We start from the raw sequence: 25,165 nt of genomic DNA, 5'->3' as shown, positions 1-25,165 counted from the left end.
CACACACACACACACACACACACACACACACACACACACACACACACTCCCCACCCACCGCATGCTTCCTCCATCATCGCTTTGCCTTTTTTTTTTTTTTTTTTTTTTTTTAACTTAAGAATGATGTACCGGGAACAACTACAAAGTACAAAAGATGAATCTATGGATGTGACACTTGTAAAGGGTAACCCTATTTCACAAGTGAGATGGGACAAAAAAGAAAGAAAAAAAGGCCACTGAAGCAATAACTGCTCACTGAATTACCATTAAATTCTAAGATTTACAATCCAACGTACAGTAAGTGCATATCTAATGGAGTTTGTCCTCTAAAAGAATATAAAGTGAATCTTTGCAGCATAAGATGTGTGTAGATGATGTATGTTTCTTTTAATCCAGTTTTTAAATTAAAGACAAAAAAGAGTTCAAAACACACAAAAAAAGAACACATTGATGCAACACCAGCAAAACCCCGAGGCAAACTTAGAAGCTTACCTAATTTTAAATGCACTTTATAGTAACTATTCTCATCTTCTATCAAACTGAATTCATTCCTCCAAAGACAAAAGTAAGACATATAATCAAATAAGTAGAGCAAAACAGAAGTCATGATATCTTTCACACAGCATTAGTACATGAACAGTTAACCTTTTTGAATCGTGTGTCAAATTAAAAAAAAATCCTGAATCCAAATGATTGGTTATAAATTGCTACATTTTTTGCTGAAGGAAAAAAATAAGACAGAGAGTTTGTTAGTAGTATTGAGTCATTTAATAAAGGCAAATAAATTCATATGTTGACAACATGGAGAGAATTCAAATATGATACTAATGTAATCCAATATCAACAATATTATGACTATGTTCATTTTTATTAACACAAACAACCCCCAGAAAGGAATTTACTATTTTGGAGCAATATCACTTAAAATACTCTAATTAATTCTTTAATAACCATTAAAAGAAAATTCTAATCATCATTCTCTATGCTGCTTTCTAAAGGAAACATTCATGAGATAACTCCCATTTTCCACCTCACGACAAACTCTTAATAAAACCTATCATATCATGGATAATATTTTAGCAAAAGCTTTCTGGAAGAGGAAAATTGATATAAGGTAGCTTAAGTAATGTTATTAGATGATTTATTTTATTTAGATAAATAGGTCTTTTTTAAGCAGTATCTCAGAAGTCGCTGTCCTTGAATTAAGTAATATATAAAACTATTACGCCGATTTTGCAAACCTATGCTTTGCTCTTCTCACCTCTTCCCCACATGATCTGAATTTTATTTTAAAGGATTAACAAGTAACACATATGATCGGCAATGATATCCTTGTTCTTTTAAACCTTAGTGAATCAAGTCTGCTAAAGGTGAAATAATGGAATTATCAGTACAAGTGGCTGTGTCATCAGAGCCTTCAGAAAGGTGCTGTATAGAAACGCCTAAGCAAACAGCAGCATAAAGGATTTTATAGATGAGATATATACGTACAGATCTCTCTCTTTCATACACACACACACACACACACACACACACACACACACAGAGCCTGACTCTGGTTATTAAAAATATAAAACAGATTCACTACTGTATATAAACCAAAAGGTATTTGTAATCCCCCTATCACATTAATTTTAACTTTAACGCTAGTTTAAACGATGCACCGTTTTCTGCCCCCTTTTGCCAAGATATGTGAAAGATCATCTTAAAAATCAGTTGGTTAAAGCCCCTCTCTATGCTACAGTGAGCCAGAGAATTTCCAGCATCTGATGAAGACCAGTGGACCACCTGATACTTTTTCAGCAGGGTGATAAAATTAAAGGATGGCTTTGATTTGCTTGAAGGATTACTTCCCTTACTTAATTGTTTAAAGTGCATGGTATTAACACAAAGAGGGGGGAAAGAAGAAAATTAAGGTGACTGTAGAGCCCAAGCTAATTGCAAGCTGATTAGATTGTGCCATGCAAGAGCTCTCCCTCCGTTACATACCATCACCAGCTCTGGTCTTTTCCACCCTGCTGCTGCAGCAAACAAGCTGATTTGCTAACAAAGTGGTCAGCTCGGGCACTCGCACAGCAGCTCACGGGGTCCACAGACGGCTGGCTGCTCTCCATGCAGAGAATCTCGAGCTCCATTTTCCAATCTGATTACACGGCTCCTTGTTCCAGCAGCCTTAAACCTTCATGGCAGTTTACCAACATTTTCATCACTTTTTTCTTTTACAAAGCAAAAGAACTGATAAGCTCTCAGGTACCCAGGATCTCATAGTCAATGGCTGGCCAGCAGCCAGCATTCCCTCACCACACAACTGCTTCGGGCCACACTGCATAAAGCAGACAGGATTTACCAAACAGCACAGAACTATTTGAATTTTGCCATGTGTACAAGGAAGCAACATGTTTCTGTCCTTACAGACGTCGACTGTTGTGTCTAATCGCATCTAGGAAATACAGAGACCTAATAAGTGCTCTGCCTGCCCCCGCCCCCACAAAAAAGAGGCACTGCAAAGCAAACCAATGAACATATGCCCATGAATTCACTATTCCCCTAACCGATGTGCTTGGGGACTCTGCCTGGTAAACGCAAAGCACTAATAACTGTTTTTAAAAGTCCCGGTCTGGTTACCTGGACCAATTACCTCATTGACCGTGAAAATGATCCTAGTGAGTTTTCATTAAAATCTAAAATTTTGTGGACTACACAAAACACCTGATTAGCATCTTAAAACTTTGGCAACCCCCTAGAACTTTAAAAAAGACACACCAAAAGATGCAGAAATGAAGCACAAAACCTATCATCTGAAACCACCTCATGAGAATTCATCTTACTCCCTTGAATTCCCAGAAATCACATCATGCAGTTAGCAGGAGTATCTATGTAATACATTCACGTTCAGAAGTTTAAAACAATGACTGCTCTAACATTTCAAGTAGAAAACCTATGTGTAGACTCTTCCTCCTATGTAATATTTTAATTCATTTTTACCTATAGCCCATAGGCCTAAAATGTAAAATAAACATGGGCCTAAAATGTGAGCTTTACAGTGAGATAATGTAAATGTTCACTTACTGTCTGCTTCCGTTCAACCAAAAAACAATAAACAAAAAACAATAACAGAGCCTCCTTCGGCCACGGTCAATAACTTTCTAACAAAGATGAGGAAAAGCAAAATGGCTTTTAATGGCTGCGGCTCTTCCTGGTTTGTTTTTGCATAATATCGATCAATAGTAAAGGGTTTGGAAGGGGAGGGGAGGGGATGGAGAGGAGTCTACAGTTATGGGAAATATGTACAACTCAGCTCGTACAATGCCTCAGTATGCCAGCTCACCAGTGCGCTGACCCTCTCTGTATCTTGGAGTCATTAGCTGGAGTCCCAGCCCTGCCTCCAGGACGAGGGGATTTGAACTCACACACCGAAGTGGGGAGATTCGGGATTCTGAGCCTGCCAGACAGAAGGGTCATTCCTCTTCACTGATGAGGATGCTTGTCCCCTGGGGAGGGGAAAACTGGATGAGTGACTGTCGCAAGATTCAGGCAATGGGCGTGCTGCTGACTCAGGAATGGACTCTGACAGCCACCCTGCTTCAGTCCAGCCGCTCTGAGTGGGAGCGATTTTAGGGCATCAGCATTGACAGGTACATGCAAAAGTTACGGGAGAATGGAAAAGAGAGGAAAGAGGGAAGGAAGGAGCAAATGCAACAGCAACTCCTTTTTGAGACATATGCATACAAGAAATAAACATTTTTCCTTAATGCAAAGTTGCCATTGCCCAACAGACAAAAGATGTGTTTGTGGATGGGCATATTTAGAACACCCACAGCATTTCTGAGTGGATTTTAAAAGAGGACGTGCATTTAAAAAACTGATCGACTAGGCTGACGTGTACATGTGCACATCCACAATACTGTAAAACTGTATAAACTCACAGAAAGTATACACACCCACCCATACATATATTTGCATGTGGGTGGTATTCTGCATAAATGACTGTCAACTTAAAATGCCATTCTCTAATTTATATGCAAATTCTACCTCTGGTAAAATAAAAACATATTTTAAGCGGCTTATAGTGCCAACACATTATTCCCATGAATGATTCCTAGTAAACTATTTATGCCAACTGTGGTGAGTTTTTTTTTTTTATATTTATTGGATGGTGAACGAAACCACTTAAACTACAGTTGTCTGTATGAATCAGTAATTTTCATGTTTCTAATTAAAATGTAAACAGCGTAATGAAGACATCAAGTTTTTAGGCAAATGTCTCTTCCAGTGCCACTTGGGGTATGATAATTACTGGAGCAGATCTGTGGATGCTTCTGAATCCCCTACAAGTCCAGATTAAAAGCATTACTGCTAAACCTGGCTTTTCACACGAGGGAATTGTGTACTCTAACCCATTCCCAGTTTGCTCACAGATGCACAATGGCCACCTTTAAAACCTGGTCATTAAAAAAAATCAAAATGGAAAATAACAAATGAAGTAATTTATATTTAAAATGTTGATTATAAAACATTAACTGGCAATCAAAATGCTGGAACCAGATCTACTCTGATCTGATTCCCTGCCATTAGCTTCTTGAAAAAAAAGAAAAGAAAAAGAAAGAAAGAACAGAAAAACAGAAACCAAACAGTGTCTACCCTAAATTTCTAGAGCCCAGGTCTGGGTTGAGGGGTGAAGCCATAAACTGATTCCAGATTCAAAGATAACATTAACTTCCAAGATTTATTTTGTTTAGATAAACAGTTTAAATGAAACAAGTTCACAAAACACAAAATAGCAAAATTTTAAAATAATATATAATCCATGGAGTAAAAATGTGTCATTTTCCCTTCTTATATTCAAGAATGTAAAAGTGCCTTTGATATGAAGCTGTAATCCGTTTTCATTTTTATTTCAGCATCTATTTCTCTCAAATTCGTCAAAATTTATCCTAAAGCAAATGACCTCTTACACATGCTGAATACATACATCACCTCTTCTGCCTACAACTGTTAATTGAACTTCTCTCTGAAGCCTATTTTTCCAAGTTAACCAGTGTGCTTGCTTTACATATTTACTACCTAGCACCTGAACAGTTCCTTTCTAATATATATATATATATATATAAAATTCTGTACCACCCCTCCCTCCATACACCCCTTAGAACTATTGCAGCCACACTTGCGGTTGAGTAGTTATAGCTGAAATCTGCAGTGATATGAAAAGTCTAAAATGTAGGATAAAAGGAGGATTCCTTCCCCCACATCCCACCCCCCGTCCTCTGGACTCAAAGTCCACAGACTGACTGATATGGCCACTTTTCATATTATTTTTACATAAATGCTAGACAAGCATGTTGCTAAGGTTGGCTGTGGAATTGAAAATGGATAAGAAATGTGAGTATGGATGGGGGAGTTACGTGAGGCAGAGAAAGAGGGCAATTTTTGCACTGTTATGTTTTATCACTAAAGTAATGCAGACAAACAAATGTATATCCACCATCCTGGGGTCAGAGGGAATGTTTAATCTAAAAGCGTTCTGTACCACTTTTCCATCTGAAAATATATCAGCCTTTTTTTTTCTGATTTGGGCATAGAGACACAGTATTTTGGGGTGGGGAGAGGGTGGGACATGGAGAAAGAGAGGATCTGAACAAGGCAGATTTTGGTGACGTTTAAAATTTTTTTAACACTCTGGGGGTTTTCTGAGGAAGAGAAAGCTGATTAAACAAGGCCAAGTGTTCTGTCAGCTTAAGGGTGATATCATAGTTGTGTTCAATATCAGAAGTGTTGCGAGTACAGGCATCATTTCTATTCGCTTTGTGCCAGAAAGGTAAACACCGGATTGCACTGTGGATTAAAACAATAAGAAATCCCTTTCCTCTCAGGCTTTCAAGGCTGTGTTAATCGGGTGTAATTTTTAATGAACACTAGCTGCTTGGTACTCATTCAAGACATTTCATTAGAAGGTTATTCATTTAAAAATCAACGTTTCAACCATATCAAGCTGTAACCTTTCTTGAAATGTAAATGAATGGTTTAAATGAGAAGATTAATAAAGAAGGGATGTTCCAATTCCAAGCATGGCATGCTATGTATTTTTAAATTTGTCTATGCCAGATGCTGTCAGTCAGAACAAAAAACTGTCCAAGCAGACAATCTGTGCGTCTGAATGTTGATCATGGTGGAAAGTACAGGGGGGGCGGGGGGAGTGTGTCAAGGATTCATGGTCCTTCATCTTTGCAGTAGAGCAAACACGTCTCTCAGTATAGCGACAGACAGCTGCTTCCACTTTCTAATGTGCCCTAACTTAGATCACTGAAAGAATTGTCAGCGCTCAGAGAAACACACAAAGATAACACAGCCAGCTGCCATGGAGGGGAAAACAGCACAGCTCAGAAGAAATGGGATTTGTTCCATTTGCATGATGCGGCCTCCCCTGGGCCCCTTTCTTTCAAATCCAAAGCACAAAAGACAACACTTAACATATTTGCTTAAAGATGACAACCTCATGTTGATTTCATTTGGATGTAACACTGTCAGGATTACAGATATAAGAATATATTATATCTGTAACAGAGACTGACAAATGTACCCATCAGTGGAACTGTCTGATTCATCTGCTTATACAGCCATTTTACCATCCCAAGGGTGCCATCTAAGTAGTAACTTTAGAAGACTGAAGGTCTAATTTTATTACACCACATTTCAACCTACTAAACAATATTATTTCTAAAATAGATCATTTTTATTGGAAGTCTCCCTGATGAAAAATACAGTAGACACCAGAGAATTTATGAACTGTATGGGTCCTTTGAACTCAATATACTGCCCATTTTAAACAACTTTTCTTGCTGTATGGCAAAATCCTAGTATCGAATAAGTGAAAGTTAGAGAGAACATGTATGTTTTGAATGTCTAAGTACATTGATATACTAAACAGATTTTACAGATATAGAGAGGGGGAGAGATAGAAACTGATTGATTATATGGACAACTATAAAATCAGGTCTTACCTGGTCCATTTGAATAAATTCTTTGTAACCACTTACTTCTGTCTATTCCATTATATGTCTTCCCTCAGTATAGCATGCACACTTCAGTAGCAACTATATGAATAATCATTGCCTGTCAATATCTTTTGGACATAGACTCAATCTAATTTCCAGTATTCTTTAGGCAGGGGATAAGACCAGAGAATGATTTAAAGCTAAATTGGCTAGTCTCTATTCATTATAATATGTACGGCTTAGGAAAAAACAGGATTCTGATCTGAAGCCTACATACTTTTACAAATCTTTATTCTGTATGGCTTTATGGATTCTGACTTCCTTTTTTAAGCAAATAAAAAGATAGAGGAAGATGTGACTGAACTGATTTATTTGCATCTACATTACTCCGAGTTACCTGATTGGAAATCTGGGGGTGAGAATGGAGACACAAGGAACAGGTAGAGAGGAAACCACCATTCTCTTCACACATGCAGTACACACACAGACACACATACACACACATACACATATAAACGCCCGGGCCACATTCAGCCCCAGAGCCCACCCAACCGACTTCCCATAATAAATGCTGGCTCCCTATGCTCTTGCTTTGTCCAAAGGAACGCTCTACTGCATGTTGCTATTTACTGGCAACAGTATAATTCACCCATTTGGTCTTGTTTTATAAAATAGAGTTAACTGCTATATGTGAAATTTCTGCACAGCAGATGGTTACCAATCATTATTTTCCATTTGTTTAGTTTCTAGTAAGAACAAGGGAAACTGTGGAGCAGTGATGCAAAGAAAACTAGCAGCCTGCATGATAACCCAACCAGTGCCAGAAGACACATTAAAAAAAAATGACTTTTATCACATAGTAGATCAAGGCTAAATATAATTTTGAGGGATGGGGAGACGTTATTTCCCCCACCCTCATCCATAAAGTAAAATGCCATTTAATAATTTATTTCTTAGTATAAAATCCTCTAAGAATTAGCCTCTCTATTTTTTTTAAGTGATCAAAGTTTCTAGAAGCAACTTATTATAACCATTGTTTGTCATCACCCGCGCTGAGATCACTTTCCTTACCTCTAAGTGGCCCAGTTGTCCAACAGAAACATGGGAAATAGGAGCCATTTGTGGACAAGTGCACATGCACAGAAAATTAAGCTGTAAATATCTGGGCTGGGTTATTACTAGAATCTGGAAACATCTGGGGCTACAGAACAAGCCAAGCCCCATTTCCACAATGTCCAGGTAATTGCTTAAATGATTTATACCTTACTGTTTCTATTAAAAATGTCTTTAAAGAGAAACATTTGTAGCCTCGGTTCTGCAATAAAAACTGGTATCTGATTTCACTCGTACAAAATCTTGTGAAAGACGTTGCATTTCTTCAAGGACATGTGCATGACACGAAACTGAACCCTGGACAAAGGTGGGAGTGCTAAAAGAAGGCGTGGTCAGTCAAAGAAAATAATCATATCAGGCAAGCAAATTTTAAGTGACTTAATTTGTGATTAGTTTTTATTCTAATCCAAAGAATGCATTTTTAAAAATCCTCTTCATGCACATCTGACACATATATCCAAGCCATTTTAGGGTGAACTATACCTCAATATCCATTTTCAATTTCAACTAATTCCTCATAAATCTTGTTTACTGAGTCTTCAACTGAATATCACGCCAAATCTATCACCTAAGGGACAAATAAGTACCACCTCCCAGATGGACCTGGGCCACTTAGTTAAGAATTTGGAGAGATTTAAATTGGCTCACTTAGATGGTGTCTGTATGGAGCTGCTAACTGGCCCATTCAGAATGAAAGAGCCATCGACGCTGTCAGCTGCGTCATAGGTTTCTCTTCTGAATGCATACACACACACACACACACACACACACACACACACACACACACACACACACAGAGCTGTATTCAGTTGAAATAATTTTGTTTTATTTTAGATTTTAAGCCAAGAGGACGATTATAGCTTCATATTCTTCAAGAATTGCCATGTCTAGACCTAACAAAAAATTCAGTGACTGACAGCTGTCAGCTATGCTTATGAAGGCAAGAGAAAAAAAAGAACAGCAACAAAATAAACTATTGACCACTGGCTGTTAACCATGGCTCATCTTTAGTGACCACCAACTTACATGACTACCCTCTCTGGGGAATCACCCTACTTTTTTCTACGAGAGAACTAAGGGAAGAATAGCTGATATTTTAGGTGTGAGGAATCTGCGTGGATATTTTTATTTATTTACTTTCAAACCCCCCAACTTCCTGATTATAATCAGGTAGAATTTTAAACCTATGTCTTTTAAATCCTCCCTTGATTTAGTCTGGTTGTTGGCAAGCCATCATTATTATGGCTTTACAATTCATAGTCGTTACTCTCAATCTCATGGATTTCAACTTATAGTTAAGCAATTTTAACTTGCTTGAAGAGTACTGGTTTCCGGAAAACCAGAAAAGCTAATTTAACAAAGGAACTAAATAGATTGTTGCAGTCAAACTGCAAAAATGCTCTTGCTACTTTTAACCTATTGCTTCACAATCTTTATTATTCTACCTCTAATGTACTATAGTTCTTTAGTACTGAAGCTCTTTGCTGAAGATGCAGTGTTTTCATGCAACTGACCAAACAACATTTGTCCACTGTGGCTCACTTAACAGTGTATCTTTGTAATAATTCAGGTTCAATGATCAGCATTGCAGATATTTTCTTCTACATGGAGTATATGAGATCAACCTAGATTTCAATATGAAGTAGTAAGATAGCATCTAGAACTTTTCAGATTTGAAGAGACCAAATTGGAAGAAAACCAGTGAGCTTTCAGTAAAGGTTATAGGTTTCCTTAGTAAAATTGTGTTTTTAGAAGAATGACAATAGAGTCTTTGTTTTTTCTGTGTTCTTTCATGAAGCAATGTGAACAAGTGCTTTTCTCTAGTACATCTATCTTTAGGTTCAAATACAACAAATATAAAACAGAAACTTTGTAAAATATTGTTGACTAACACATTACAGTTTCAACATTTGCTCAAACTAAATTTCCCTTAGAAAATTTTGTAATGCTAGATGCTGTAACATTAGTGACAGGTTTAAGAAAGAAACTGACCCTTCCACTAACACACAAACTGAGCGGGTGACGCATTTGAACCACTAGAAGATAGGGTCACTGGGTATAACCCCAGCTAAATTGTTTACTGCCCAGTACTTAATACAAAATAAATGAATAGTGTCAGACATTAAATACGAAACAAAAGTATGTCAATTAAAGTGTTAACCAAAGACATTCACAAACTACAGAGTCAATGAAAGTTATCATATCAACTGTAGATCAGCTAGTTTGCATCTTACTTCTTATCACCCTAAGTACCATCACGTTCCCAAGGAAATGTTTTGAGTACCACCAGGCACATATTTGCACACTGCCTATTTATCAGAGAAAGGACAAAATACAAAGAAATGCCTTTGGATATGCTGATTTCCCATGTTCAACCGAAGGCTGAATAACCAAGTGTCAATCAACCCTATGTTGTCAAGAAGTTGATTTGGAAGTCTCCACATCTAATGTTTTATGATTCTATACCCTCGAATTTTTGTAACTGCAAAAATAAAAGGAAAAAATATTTAAATATGTAAAGCATATGATTTGAAGCCATATGTTACTGCCTGTAATCGAAATAGGTTACAGAGTTTTGTTAAAGATATCATTATAATGTTCTGTTCTGTTTTTATAAAATAGTTTAAATGCTCTCCTACCCAGAGATATAGGAGAAAATAGAATAAATAACTGTAAGCCCTTTCTTAGGTATATAATTATAAAACTTTTCTTTCAGAAATGTAAGAAGATTGTAAAGTCTTTCTTTAGTAATTAAAGAATACAGAAATTTCATTTTTTTTTTTGCGGTACGCGGGCCTCTCAGTGTTGGGCGTTGCAGAGCACAGGCTCCGGACGCGCTGGCTCAGCGGCCATGGCTCACGGGCCCAGCCGCTCCGCGGCATGTGGGATCTTCCCAGACCGGGGCACGAACTCGTGTCCCCTGCATTGGCAGGCGGACTCTCAACCACTGCGCCACCTGGGAAGCCCAGAAATTTCATTTTTTAACGAAATACACAATTTTAATATATCTGTTCTTTAAGTACTTTTAAAAGCATCTTCCAGTTTTTTAAAGTAAGATTAATAAAAGACGAACCAAGTGACAGTCTCCTACATTTCTATTGATTCATTTCACCAAACATTTATTGAACACCTATTATATAGGTCCTGCTCTGTATACACACGTTGAGGAGATTAAAAATAAAAAATGAATCAGATGTAGTCTGCTCTCAGGAGTTTACAATTTCATAAATGAGAAACAAAAATGCCCAGCAATCTATAGAGGAAGAAAAATGATGGCAAATGATTGAAAGGAGATTTTTTAAGTGATTAAGGAATATCAAGCAGACGTTGAAATGGATCCTCATTAGGGTGGCTCAGGAAGTTTTCATAGATCATGCAACATTTGGGCTAGATGTCAAAGTCCTGGTAGGTTTTCGACAGGTGGAGGAGAAGAGCATTCCAGGCGGTAAAAAGAAGATGAACAAAGATTAGTTAGGGATAAAATTAAAAAAAGATGGAGTTGCTTCCAGTTTGATAAACATCCAACTTTCATACTGATCTATAATTTTGACATATTTTAAAAGAGATCTGAAGTCCCTAAATCCATTACTACTTAAGTTAATCTGCTTGTCAGTCTATTTATATCTCTTACAGGGAGAAAGCACTGGCTAACTAATACTCGTCAACTCTCAAGGTATTAGAATTGCTGACACATTTGCTTGTAACCAATTAGTAAGCATATTTAATGAATGGTTACCATCCCTCCTGAAGGGCTTAACAAAGTGATAAATGGTCCTTGAGCTCCCTTCATTATTTCCAAGACAATTTCTGGAGTTTCTTAAAAAGAAACAAAAAATCACTCAGCCATTGGCCACCAGCAAGGTTCCAAGTGACTCAAGCTCACTAGTCGATGACCAAGCAATCATGAATTATATAGAACTGGAAAAAATTCTTAAGAGTCATTGGATGAACCCTCCTTTGAGGTTCAAAGAGGCTGAAGGACTTACCCAAGGTCACAAATATGATAGAATGTTGGTGTCTGCTGCTGTCACCATTGTCACTTTCCTGAGGTACTCTTACCAGCATGGTGGCAATGTTCCTAAAATTCTTCATAGATTGTTGTTGAACTTTAGCCAGATAGTGAACTATCTCTAGTACATATCATGAGTGTATTCAATTCTAAATAGATGTCTCTATTTTTGTGACTTCAAACCAGGAAGAATGAAGTTCTTAAAATTAAAACTTAAAGCAAAAAATTTAAGAGCTCATGAACTGTATAAATTTTTGGTTCAGTGAAGTGATTCTCAATCCTAACTTTACATTAGAATCACTGGGGTAGAAAAAGAAAAAGAAATTGGTTATCCCCCAAAACTTCCATCTAACTGGTCTGAGGTGGGGCTTTGACAAATTTGGTTTGGTTTGGTTTGGTTTTGGTCATTAACATACAGCTAGCATTTACAGGGTAGATACAGAATTTATCATCAAACTATGCTCAAATCAAATTAAATCATATATCTATCTACTTTAATGATTTGACTTCTATAATGACAATAAACTCACTATTTCCCAAAAAGAAGTCTTAATAAAGATATATCCTAATCCTCAGTAGATGTTCTTCCATAACTTCATTTGAGACATAACCAAATTGAGTATGTGAAGGAGAAGAGTCTAAGAGTAATACGAATCATCTTTAAAGGCATGTGTATTTTTTACACTTTTTTAAAATTATAAGGAAGAAAAGGGGGTATAGTTCTTTTAATTTGGGTTATCACAAATCCCATACATCCAAGATTTGGTATAGAACTTGCCATTTTAAAAAAGAAGAACATAATTTGTTTAGATAGTGCTGTGTGCTAGTCAATGTGTATTAGTCACTAATTCCTAACAAATGAGGTTTTCTCACATAATTATATTAGGATTTGATTTTTTAAATTGCCAACCTCATTTTTAGCAACAGCTACACGAAAACAGCCCTCACCCTTAGTTTCCTTAACAACATCCCTAATTTTTTTTGCCTTTGGCTATTTCCTCATTCCTACAAGTGGTCTTTCACCCTCTGTCCATGCCAAAAAATGCTGCTACACTTTCCTCCTAGTACACAGCCCAATAACCTCTAAATTAATTCAAGCTACCTCCTGATGATCTAAATATCATATTCCAGTGGCTCAAGTGAAATTTGATTTTCCATCTGATCAAGTAATAAACAGCCCTACATATAAATACTAGAAAGAAAAAAGAAAGAGAAAAAAATCTCAGTCCCTCAAAACAGTACACAGGTATGGGTAAGAATGAATTCCAAGAGCAGGAAGATGGATGAGACAGCAAGGTTTCTGGTGAGTTTGCAAACAGCAAAACAGATAGAAAACCATTCCCCCACTGGCCCCAAGCACAAGGACACCTGCCAAGTTGGCTAGTAGAATTTATAGATAAATATTTTAAAAATATGTATTTAGGTACACATGTGCATTACAATTATACACCAGCAACACCTCCTAAATTGTAGCTTAGTAGTAGTGGCATTTTGATATAGTAGCGTAGATTTCAAGGAAACGGAATTATATTGGGGTAAAATTGGGGCTTTTTGCTCATCATTATAAACAAACCTATACCACAGGTTGTACTATTCTGAGTATTTTTAAAAATAAACAATACAAAATAGTTTCCTGTAAGGTCTTTTTAACTTGATGCTACAACAAAATAAAACAAGACACAAATCAAAAAACAAACAAAACAAGTATTAGTGCATTGTATGCACTCATTGAGGACTTATTAAAAGTACATAGCATAATAAAGAACTTCCAATATTAGATTTTTTCCTAATACTTTTACAGCCTAAACATTATTGATAGAGATTTCACCCACAGTAAAAAAAAAAAGAAAGAAAGAAAAGAAAACAAACAAAAAAATCCCAAAAGGGATTTTGCATACGTACAGACTTTTTCTCTCTCTAGAAAGATACTACTACTCTAAACACCTATTTCTGAATAAGATTATTTAGTCCTACTATCTTACCATCCATAAGTAAATTAGTTGATTAGTTGATTGGTACTCTTAGAATTACATAAAACATATTTTTCCAATTAGGGAACACTTATATTCTTAGTACATTTAAAATCTTCCCATAGAAGGAACAAGTGCTGTTCAATTCTTAGTACATTTAAAATCTTCCCATAGAAAGAACAAGCGCTGTAGGCGTATAAAGGTCCTTCTCGTTTGTCAGACAAGGACTCAGGCCAGGCAGGGTCCCAGTGTCTACATTTCGGTCATATCAGTATTCCCCTCAAAAATGTTGCTTAATTTTCTGAATAATGCAAGCGAAGATCTCTCTTTAAAGAACTCGATACCAACACGATTGGAGTGGAACACCATGGTAAGAGGGGGTGGCGATTAGACCCATATTTTTTGTAAGTGGGGTCGAAAATTGACTCCAGATTTGTGACTCATGAACGGAAAGCCAGTTTTAATACAGATGTGCTTTAAAAAGTAAAAATGGCTATTATTCTTAACAAGTTACATATTGAGTATTATTCTTTAAAAATGACTCATAAAATATCTTTTTAAGTACTTAAAGTCATGATTATGTTCTACTCTTTTACTTCTGCTTGAATGTAATTTTTCATTTTCCAGGAAAGGACACATTTTCTAACTAACCCCGTTAACCTAATTACTCATAAAGAAATACCAAAAGCGTCCCTGACATCAATACCTTCACAGAGAAATGTATCTGTGCACGTGCACAAGAGCATCTTCCATTTAGATAATCAAAACTGTAATTTTTACTTAAAAGACTCTTTTAGATCCATGTAATTCCTGGCAGTAAAATTTATCACAAGCACTTAAAGTGTGCAAACAGTAAGACCATCCTATTCATATCCTTATTTCTTCACATATTTAAATCCAAAAGTATTAACTGTTAAGCTTAAAAGACTAATAGGACTCTGTTTATTTTATGGTATTTGTTTGATCTTAAATGGGTATTGTAATGAAAATGCCTTCAATCTTAAAGGAACCTTTTATCCTACTCAGAATAATTATCTTGTAAGATTAAAATCAGTGAATCATACCTAATTAAGATTTATAATTTAGCATCATTCAGATATATGATCTAAGAGAAAGAGTTTATAATCTTAACTTCAATTTGAAATGGAAAGGGAGAAGTGAATACAAGGGAAATAAACAGCTCTTTGGGGCACAAGGATGCACTAATATTGCCATGTATTTACCCAGATTCCTAGTTTAATCTTTTTTAAAGCTAAACAACTAATACGAAAACACAACATACTAAAGGATAGGAGTAAGGTGGGAAAAGATGGTTCCCAAATTAAATTATACTACTAGAATTTGTAGATAGGTTATACAACATAGAATATTTAAACATATGCATTGTGGCTAACTACCTCTTAAAAAAATTCAAATTCACAATGTCTTTAATGCAAAAGATTTCTAAACTGTGGGGTGAATTTATAATTAAATGGGACACTGTTGTAATAGTTATTTCCAATCCTTTCATTAAAGTACATGTCAACCGAGAGAGCAATGCCTTCTTATTACACAGGGCAAAGATTTTTCTTCTTAGAAGGTCTCATATATAGGATTTCTCTCCACCAAGACTAACGAGGCATTCAAAATAAGTTAGGTTTTTCTCTTTCTTCAGAAATATCTTTAAAGCTCCCTCCCCTCCATCAGTCTTGGATTACATAAAAGAATAGTTACTTTTCTGAGCTCTTTGATATTGTTCTTCCTGGCAGAGTCATCTGATGTGGGAAATATCTTTTGAAAATAAATGGTGCAACTTCAAGTACACTCAGATCCATTACTTGCTGGACATTCCATCGTATCTGAAAAAGCCGCTTGACTTCAAAATTTAGTTTTAGGGTTCTCAATTTGAAGCTTGATCTCATTGAGAAGTATCTTGGGAAGCAACAATGTAAACGTTTTATCCACCCATCAAGTAGACTGTTCAAACCAAGGCGGAAAGGAGTCACAGATGGTGACTACATATTTCAGGGGGAATGGGATTGTTCTGGTTTAAGTTCACCGTTTGAATATAACATCCTGCAAAGTTAATGTTACTGCAAGAGTTACTTTTCATCTTTAACACAGCTGTCACCACATGTTTATACAGCTACAATGCCACTTCCTAATGTCAAAATACCAATATCGCTGCTACTATAACAAGGTAATTATTTTTGTGTTTGCCCATCTTCCCTGACTCAATGAGTTGTGCTTTTATTTCTCAATGGTCAGAATTTTCTATATTTTTAGATAACTTAAGATTCTACATTAAAAATACTTATTTCACTTGTGCTTGAAACTTAGGTGGCATAGCAGTACAAATCAACAGAGAAACTCTCAGGCTCTTGTTTCAAATCTTACTAAAATCCTCCCACCCTAATCGTTCTGTGCCTGGGGAATACATATTTAAGTATGTAGCTGCCTGCAAACAATTACAAAACAGAGTTGCTTTTAAGAATATCTGCACAAAAATTCAGGTGATATATGGGAGCACATCAGGCAAAAGGCAACGTAAGATAAAGGCAAAGATTTCAGTCACCAGTTCACGTATAGAAAGAGCAGAAGATACCTAATGGTCCAATTTTCCCACCGAGGCTCTTACTCAACAACCACTAGCATCTCTTTAGGCAGAGGCACGTGGAATCACTGTGGACTAGTCAAGTCTCCACGTAGGAAACCCAGTGACTTCCACAAGGTTTGTGGGTAATGAAGGCAGGGCCTGCTTCATTGCCCTGCGACCTGGACAGGCCCATAGGTCTCCCACAGGGAAGGGCCCTGCACTTGGTTTAATCTTCTGCTCTTGCTGTCTTGAACTCTTAATAATTTTTGAACAAGGTGCCCCACATTTTAATTTTGCACCAAGCCCAGAAATTATGTAGCCAACCCTAGGTGAAGGTGACAATGTGTGCTGACGGTAAGCATCATAAATCAGAAGAATTGTAAAAAGTTTACAGCAACATCTAGAAACCCATGGCTGTACATTATACTATTTTAAAATTATTATTTTGAATGTTACTGTTTCCATGAATAATATTTCCTAAAACTGAAGCATGAAAGTAGAGGTCACTCATTCTCAGCTGAGTTTACTGTCATAAGTATATGGCATTTAATCAATTGTCAGTTGCTTAAAAAGCATCCAATTGACATAAGGCAAACATTAGATGGGGGGGAGGTGTGTGTTTGTTTTTGTTCTTTTTTGATGAGTAAAGTAAAATTCAGTTTCTGTTCTCTTGCCTGCAATATATCCACAAGTGGAATGGAATAAATGTATAAATTACCAGCCGAAATAAAAACTCATAAGGAACTGGGTAAAGGTATTCTCAATGTTAAGATATTGGGGAAAAGAAAACATAAATTTTATAAGTATTTTACATTATGTTTTCTACAGTAAGAAAATGCTTTTTGTAAGTTATATATCACTTACTCATATGAAAATAAGAACAAAATCCTAACAAGAAGCAAACTTTCCAATCTTACTTAAAAAATACTTTCTAAAAAAGATTTCCCAACTTAAAAGTATAAATACTGAAGCCAGGTTGCAGGGTAAAAAAAGTTTAACCTTGGGCCTTCATATGATAAATCGCGCATTTCTACTTTCAAGATGTATCAGTTTCAAAAATGACTGCAAGGAGTAATGCTGTCAATGCTTTGTGAAAGTCATACTAGCTCAAATATAAGCGAACATATCCATTTATACATATACTCAACGTAAATACTTCTGCATTGAAATTCTCCTTTGAATTCACTGCTTCTAATATACTCTGAAAGCACAGCCCACCATATGCAATGTTAAGTACAGTGTCAATATTCAAGTAACAAGACAACAAGCAGATTTGTTACATAACGTATGTAAATATTATTAACAGAAACTGCCATACGATATCTCATGTCTGGACGGTTTCTGATCACCTATCTCTTCTGCCTCCTCAGTCTCCTAACTAAGACTGTCGTCAACAGGTACGGCGCACTCCTGTGCTGTGCTGAGGCAGAGCTCCTGAGCTGGCAGCTGTGCTGCTGCCCTGAGGAAACTTTGCATACCCACCTGCTTTTGATTTGCTTTCAACTTATCAGTACAATTTATTTTTATCATATTCTTGCCTACCTTTTATTTCCACTATCTGCATTTCTTGCAGTAAGCATCCCTCAAGTACAACGGCCATTTAAATGATAACATCAAAAATATCAAAAGGATCAGTAATCAGCAATCATGTTTCAAAGCAGCTAGGCTTGAAATTTCTACCATAAGTTAAATGAAAAAGCTGATAAAAGTTCAAGTTTAGGGGAAAAAAAGGAAGAAAATTACAAAATCCAACCATGAAAAGCACTTGCTAAACAGGGATTTATTTGCAGTCTTAAAAAAAAAAGTCTTTCATTTTAATAGATTTTTAAAAACAATTGGCTATAATCTGTTATGTGTGTGAGACAGAAAGAAAGAGTTAATTGAAAGGTGGAATAATTTTTGGACTTGAAGTCTTCCAAGTAGTACCCCAAAAGAATTTCTAAGTTCAATTGATTTTAAAACATTAACTCTTGTATATCTCCAAAGAGACACTTATATTGCACTTTTTTAATTGAAAGAAAAAAATTGCATTGTTTTCTGTGCCATTTGTTTATTCTAGTTCATCAGTGACCAAAGCTTAAAAAGCAGATATGCTGATTAATCACATCTTATCGATCAGTAGCATACGTCAGTATTTCACACAAATGTCTGCAGAACAATTTCTCCCAATCAAAAATTTATAAATCGATTTAAATTCCTGGTAATTAAAATTATTACCTCTACAAAAATAAATGAACTTTACAAAAGAGGTAAATGAAATTTGTACTCAAGAATATCAAAAACAAAACAGCAAACATTTCTATCAAACCAAGGTTCTAAGAACAAACTAGAAAGTACAAAACATAAAAGCCTGCAATTGTTTCAACTACACCTAGCAATTCTGCTGATTTTGGACCATTAAAACTGATTACTTAATTAGGCAATCATTCAAGGCATCCAAACACTCACAGCCAAAAACAGGGAATTATTAGCATAGCCGTCTTCACCTTGAGATGAAAATTCTGAAAAATGTTGCAGACACAAACTTTCAGGATCTGTCCCCATGCGTACACTAAGCAAAATACTGAATTCTAAAAGGTGACATGCCAAAGCTCAGGAAAAAAAGAATTTACCTATAATGATACTGCTCATCTGCTTTTTTTTCAGGTGGCTAATATTTTAAACTACCTTAGAAACGTCAAGTTATAATACAGACGATCTCTAGATTCTTGGAAGTACTGCTCCCTTTCTCCCCTCTGGTCATACTCTTGTACTAGCTAAAAGTAATTAACAAAAATTTTGCTCTCTTGTATGCCTATCAGAAGTACCAGCCTCCAAAGTTCCTGCCTGACATGAATAAAAACAACAGAAAGATTTTCTATTTATGGTAAAAAAAAAAAAAAGTACTGGAAACTCAACCGCAGGAGTCTTTAATATAACTGAGGAAAAAACTCTATGTTTTCACTCAGAGACATTTTTAAGAATTTCACTGATTTGGTGCAGTCAGGAAAAAGAAAAATATTCCATTTTCAAAGAAGATGGTTCCTGAAATAATTCTAAAGTGACCCTATAAACTGTCTTTTTAGGAGAAGAAAAAAGAAAGTCAACTCACACATACAGCTTCCAAACAGAAGTCTTACCCTCTTCCAGGAAAACAACGAGACTTTATTACCCTGCTATGATTCGTTCATTTCAGACATGATTAATTAGCAAGTATTATACTTCCCAAAACTCCCACCACAGTCTTTGTGATCCATCAGCCTAGTTGTTGATAGACCCATGTGAAATAGCAAGTAGCCACCAGCAGTAAAAGACAAGTATCCAAAAACTCTATTTCAAAGAAGGAACACCTCTCTCCTAGCTTTGCCTCCCAAAATGAAACAAGCTGCTTTTAACTGCTTTCACGAAAAAAAAAAAATTTTTTTAAGTTGGTCATTTTCTTAATAATACCGTTTAGAATTTGAATAATGCATGCAACATATTCAGTATTTAAGAATATATGGCATATTTAATCTGCTACCTACCTATATTTTTAAGCTGAAATTCTGAAAGACTTGAGTTCCTATAGTTTATATTGATAATGATCCACATGCACAGTTAATAAACAATAAAGATGATGTGAGCAAGCATGTTTTGGGAAATGGTTTTCATAGGGAAAAATGTTTCTTCCCCCACTAAAAGCTATTATGTCACACATGTAATGAAAAAGTGAAACAGAAATACAGAACTAAAAGGCAATACGAAGAGAAGAGAGCCACTCTACAATCTGAGTGAATGAAAACTCTGGTTCTCTGTATATTGTTCTAAGACACTGTTTCAAAATAATTTTCCCTTTAAAACAATCATTTTCAAAATGTCCATGTGAACCAAGAATGTGGCCATAACTGAATGTACTATAAATATGTATTTGAACAACTGTCAATTTATAAAGGTTGGGGTTTCCTCTTAAGCCTTTCAACTGTTATGTCCAAAAAACTTCACACATAGTACAATACTAATAAATAGATCTTGTTGGTCCCAGGAAACATTTTTTTAAATCTATTCTGGTCAAAATATCCTTGCTTTTTTTTTCCCCGTTGTATTAAATTTAGGATCAAAAACATCAAAGCAGCTTCCACCTCGGACCTAACTTTTAGAGGATCAATGTGACAAGGCAGTCCCTGATAGATGTTTCTCTTGATAAACGACTTGTTCAAAAGAGACATTGTAGCTTTCATTTCCTGACCACAACACACTTTTAATTTGCAACAGCAGAGCTGCCAGAGTGTGAACCCTTGTCCACTTTCCAGCCTTTTAGGTTTGTAGCTCTGGTTCCTATAGGCCACACATTTGAGACAAACAAAATCTAAAAATAATCAGAGTAACAGAATTACAAAACAGGAGCCACTTATGCCACTCTATACATATGCACAAGTGTCTACTTTATAGATTATATATAAACTTTGCCTCTGCAGAATTCTAGTGTATAAAAACAAGCTTTCTGAATGAATATCACTTGCACAACTGGGCATTTAAACACAGAGGGAAATAAATTATGTGACTATTATTTAATAGTAAGCAGAGACTGGGGGAGTAATTTATACACTTAAATCTGCTGTTAAATGTCATGAATTATATGATTTCCTACCCCAACGTGTTTTTTACATATTACTGCAATAATTACTATTACTACTACCCAGAAATCACATTTAAGTATCAATACGGTGAACAGTCAAACCATCCAATTTCTGTTCTCAGCACATTGTCCGAGCTCCGATTTAAAATTTATAAATGTAATATCCTCCTCATCACAGGCAGCAGCCCAATCTGCTCTGAATATATATTACAGCTTTAACATCACAGAGGGAAATCGCCCATCTGGCAATCCCATTCGCTCCAACAGCTCCGGGGGAAAAAAGCTGTGCTCTCTCCTCCTTAAAACATTTCTCAGGGCAAATTATGTGCATCTAAAATAAACAGTCTTCTTATTGATCGCTTCAAAGTCAACAAGTTCCAAATGCAAAATTCAATCAAATCCTTCCTATCATGTAAGAGCGGTGTGTGTTTAGCTCAACAGTCACCAGAGTCCAACCAGAAGTGTCTGTCGCGCATCGGCTCTTATAGTCCCTTTCCTTGTATTCACATTTGTGTTATGAGAGACCAGTAACCACGGCCACATTACAGACCCCTGGCAGCTATCTCTACTGCTATTTCTTTCTTTCATATTCTTCCTTTCCTCCTTTCTCTCTTTTCAGGGTGAATGCATGGTGGTGGGGTTATATGTAACAAAAACAAAAAAATGTTTAAAGTGGACATATCCTTTGGTTATGCAAAATACTTTTTAACATCTTTTTGTTGTTGCTCCCTCCTAGTCTTAATTGAATATCACAAAGTGTACACACGGTCACAAGAGCTATTGAAAACCCCCTCTCACTCCATTTATCTGACCTCTTTTTCTTTTTGGTAAAGAAAGAGGAAAGAGAGATTTCAAACAAAGTCAATTTCAGTGCCTGCTTATTTAATTCTGTCACAGGTTAAAAGTAAAAAGCGCTGACAGGCAGACAAGTGAATGGCAAGGAAAAAAAAAAAACAAAACCCTACCACTGTTCCTTAAAAGGCATTAAGGACTTTAAACAATCAAAATACATTTTTTATTTTCATGTAAAAGATATCCCTTCACTCACCCCCCCCCAAAAAAACACACTCAGAAGAAGTGATTACTCCACAAAGTGCAATCATTGAGAGAGCAGAGAGTCAAATTGCATTAATAGAGAAAAAAAAATTTCATCCACTTCTGTGTGTGTACATATATACATACACTTTCATTAGTAAGCAGTCTTTCCCCGCACTCCCGCCCTCTCCCCTCTCCACCCAGCCCCCTCCCCCAAAAAACTGCACACTGAGTTTAACTAATTTACATACCATTTTGACTTCAGCGGTTATATAGTGCATTACTAGTAACATGCAACTTTGGAATTACAGCTAAAACCGATAAAGGTGGACTCCAGCAATCTATTAATCAAAACTGAAATATACAAACAAGCGATAGCAAAAGCAAACAAGCATTTTGATAGATTAAAATATACATTATACATATATATATTTTAAAAGGAATTATATATCATGAGCAGCTCCTTCCCAAGCAGAGTCTTCAGTGGTTTTATCATGCTATTTAATTTGTCTTTCCTAGTTAGATGCAAAGGAAGTAAATTCCAAAACTGACATACCATAAACACTGGTGCTACTGATCATTTCTTGCTGGCAGCACAAAAAGCTGAATTGGATTTCTCACAAGCAGGAATTCCAAAGGTTGCTTTTCATTAAAGCCACTTTTCCTCTCAGCTATCAAATGTCACTGCCTTGAAACGTGGGCCCTTTCGTCAGGTATTCATTTAACCTACATGCATATAATTAAGGGGGAAAGCAACATCAACAAAAAGGGGATCTCAGATCACAGGAGAAGAAAGAAAGGAAAAAAAGCACATGACCAGGAATGCAAGTCCATGTCAATTTCACTCACTCCCATTGAAACTAACAAGAGCTCCGGGGAGGACGGTAATAGGATCAGTGGATTGTATATACCATTAAATTATACATCTTTCTCTCCCGTTCCTTGCCAACAATACGCCCACCACGCTGTACCCCCTCCAAGATGATGTGCTTACATTTTTCTGCAACCGATCTTCTGACATATTCACGTTCCTCCAGCCACGAGATTGTAATTTAACCTCAACTTTTTGTGTGTGCAAGATTCTTATTTACACTTCTTATTTACTTAGAAGTTAGTTCCCGAAGAAAGTCTAGCCCCACCCTATGGCTCCGCTTTCTTATTTTTTATCTTTGAAGTAAAAAAGATAGTAATAAGTAAGCCCATTATAGCGGAAAACGAGATTCTTGCAATCGCGAACTCTTAATCCCACACTATTGTTACAATGATTAAGCAGCAAAAATATGCATTATAATGTTTCGGGGCTACTTTGTACAGAGAAATTAGACAGCAGGTTGGCGTACAGAATAGAAACGAGTGCAAATTAAATTTAATGTTTACGGCACAACTCGAAGATCTCTTTTCATTACGGTCTTGAATTTATTTATATTCTTTAAAAATTAAACAAACAAAAACAAAAACAAATTTAAACAGCTGGTGGAAAACTACGAAGCTCCTCTTACCTGAACGCGCGGAGCGAAAACCCGATAGGTTAGCGTAGCATCGATCCGATGTGTTTGCTGATGAATGGAAGCTAGGGTTAAGTGAAGGTGCCTATGATTTGAAATCATTCCAAGTTTTTGAAGGGAAGACGGACTGCAGCCTCTGCCATGTTGGAATTTCAAACCCAAAACAGCTGCTTGGAAGGAGCCAGCATGCCAGAGGCTGGGCGCAGGCGCAGAGCGCCGCCGAGCCAAATTCAAATCACTTTCACACTAAGAGCCAAAGATCAGTTTTCAAAGGAGAGAGGGAGAAAGAGACGGAGGCTGCCGTGAGGGAGAGAAGACGGGAGGCAGTGGCGAGAGGCGGGCAGTGGAGAGAGACGGGCAGCGGCAGGACCGGGAGGGAGAGGGAGAGGCGCACGGAGCCCGCGGAGCTGGAGGGGGAGAAAGGAGGCGGGAGGCGAGCGGCGAGCGAGCTAGAGACGCGCCAGAGATTCATGGGCAGGGAGGGCTCAATGGCCGCGCCGCGCCGGCCGGCCGGCCGCTCGGGTCATGTTACACGGCCGGGGCCGCGGCGGCCGCCCAGCCTCGCCAACGCGCTCACGCGGCCCGGAGGGGGCCCCGAGGTCATGATTACGAGCGCGGGGACCGGGAGCTCTGCCGGCCCGCACTCTCAGGCGGCCCAACCTGAGGAAAGGGGAGCGACGCCTCGGGAGGGAAGGGGCCTTTCTTTCCCACGCGTGACCGGCCGGCCCTAGCGCTCCTAACCCGCCTTAAAGGGCTCTCCGGCACGCCGCCCCTCCCCGCCCGCTCCAGGCCCTCTCGACAGCTGCGGCCGGTTCAGCCTTCCCCACCCCCAAGACTCGCGCACAGGACGGGATCTGGCCCCGAGAGCCGGGACCTCGCCCGCACTCTCCCCTGGGCCCCCAGCACCAGCCAGAAAATGACTTTATCTGCCAAGAGGAGGCAACTTCGGGGCGGGGGGGGGGGGATCCGAATTAACCCAGCTCCCCTCCCCCGCTGCCCTGTGAATCAATAAAATCCGGAGTGGCTAGGTGTGCGGTCCACTCTTCCGCTCTCTGGCTCCCCTCCCTACCTCCCCCAGGCGGCTCGGGCAGGGGAAAGCAGCGCCCGGGGGCCCCTGGTGCGGGCGGCTGGTGCGCAGGCACAGACGTTAGGCTTCTGCTTTCCCAACCCCCTTCTATGGAGCAATCTAGGGACCCAGGAGTGGGAAGAGAGTAGGGGCTTTGTGGCGCTGGGAGCTGAAGAAGAATGAAATGTGCAGTTGAGTGTGTTGCTGCATCCCAGGGAGCGGTGCAGTGCTGATTGTCTGTTGCTGAGATAGCCTTTTGTTCGGAACATAAGGTTTAAGAAACACGCACACGTTTTCTGGGGTCTC

At 37.6% G+C, this 25,165-nt stretch overlaps 1 protein-coding gene across 2 annotated transcripts in view; it reads right to left on the bottom strand.

Moving 5' to 3' along the window:
• FIGN (fidgetin, microtubule severing factor) overlaps positions 1 to 24,758 on the bottom strand; it is a 121,149-nt gene extending 96,391 nt beyond the window's left edge. The window contains exons 1-2 of one of the 2 annotated variants that reach the window (XM_027129704.1): positions 23,788 to 24,758; positions 22,845 to 23,014 (exon numbers count right to left, since the gene is read on the bottom strand). In XM_027129704.1, coding sequence (XP_026985505.1) covers positions 22,845 to 22,869 — 25 coding nt within the window. In that variant the 5' untranslated portion in view covers positions 22,870 to 23,014; positions 23,788 to 24,758. The remainder of the gene's footprint in view (positions 1 to 22,844; positions 23,015 to 23,787) is intronic. The other variant, XM_027129711.1, reaches the window with a different exon arrangement.
• Positions 24,759 to 25,165: the final 407 nt, after the last annotated feature.

The sequence above is a fragment of the Aethalodelphis obliquidens genome, unplaced genomic scaffold (assembly GCF_003676395.1).
Source record: "Aethalodelphis obliquidens isolate GAN/ISIS:26980383/991018 unplaced genomic scaffold, ASM367639v1 scaffold2, whole genome shotgun sequence".
NCBI lineage: Eukaryota > Metazoa > Chordata > Mammalia > Artiodactyla > Delphinidae > Aethalodelphis > Aethalodelphis obliquidens.
Note: the sequence above shows the minus strand (reverse complement) of the source record. Positions and strands in the feature narration are given on the sequence as shown.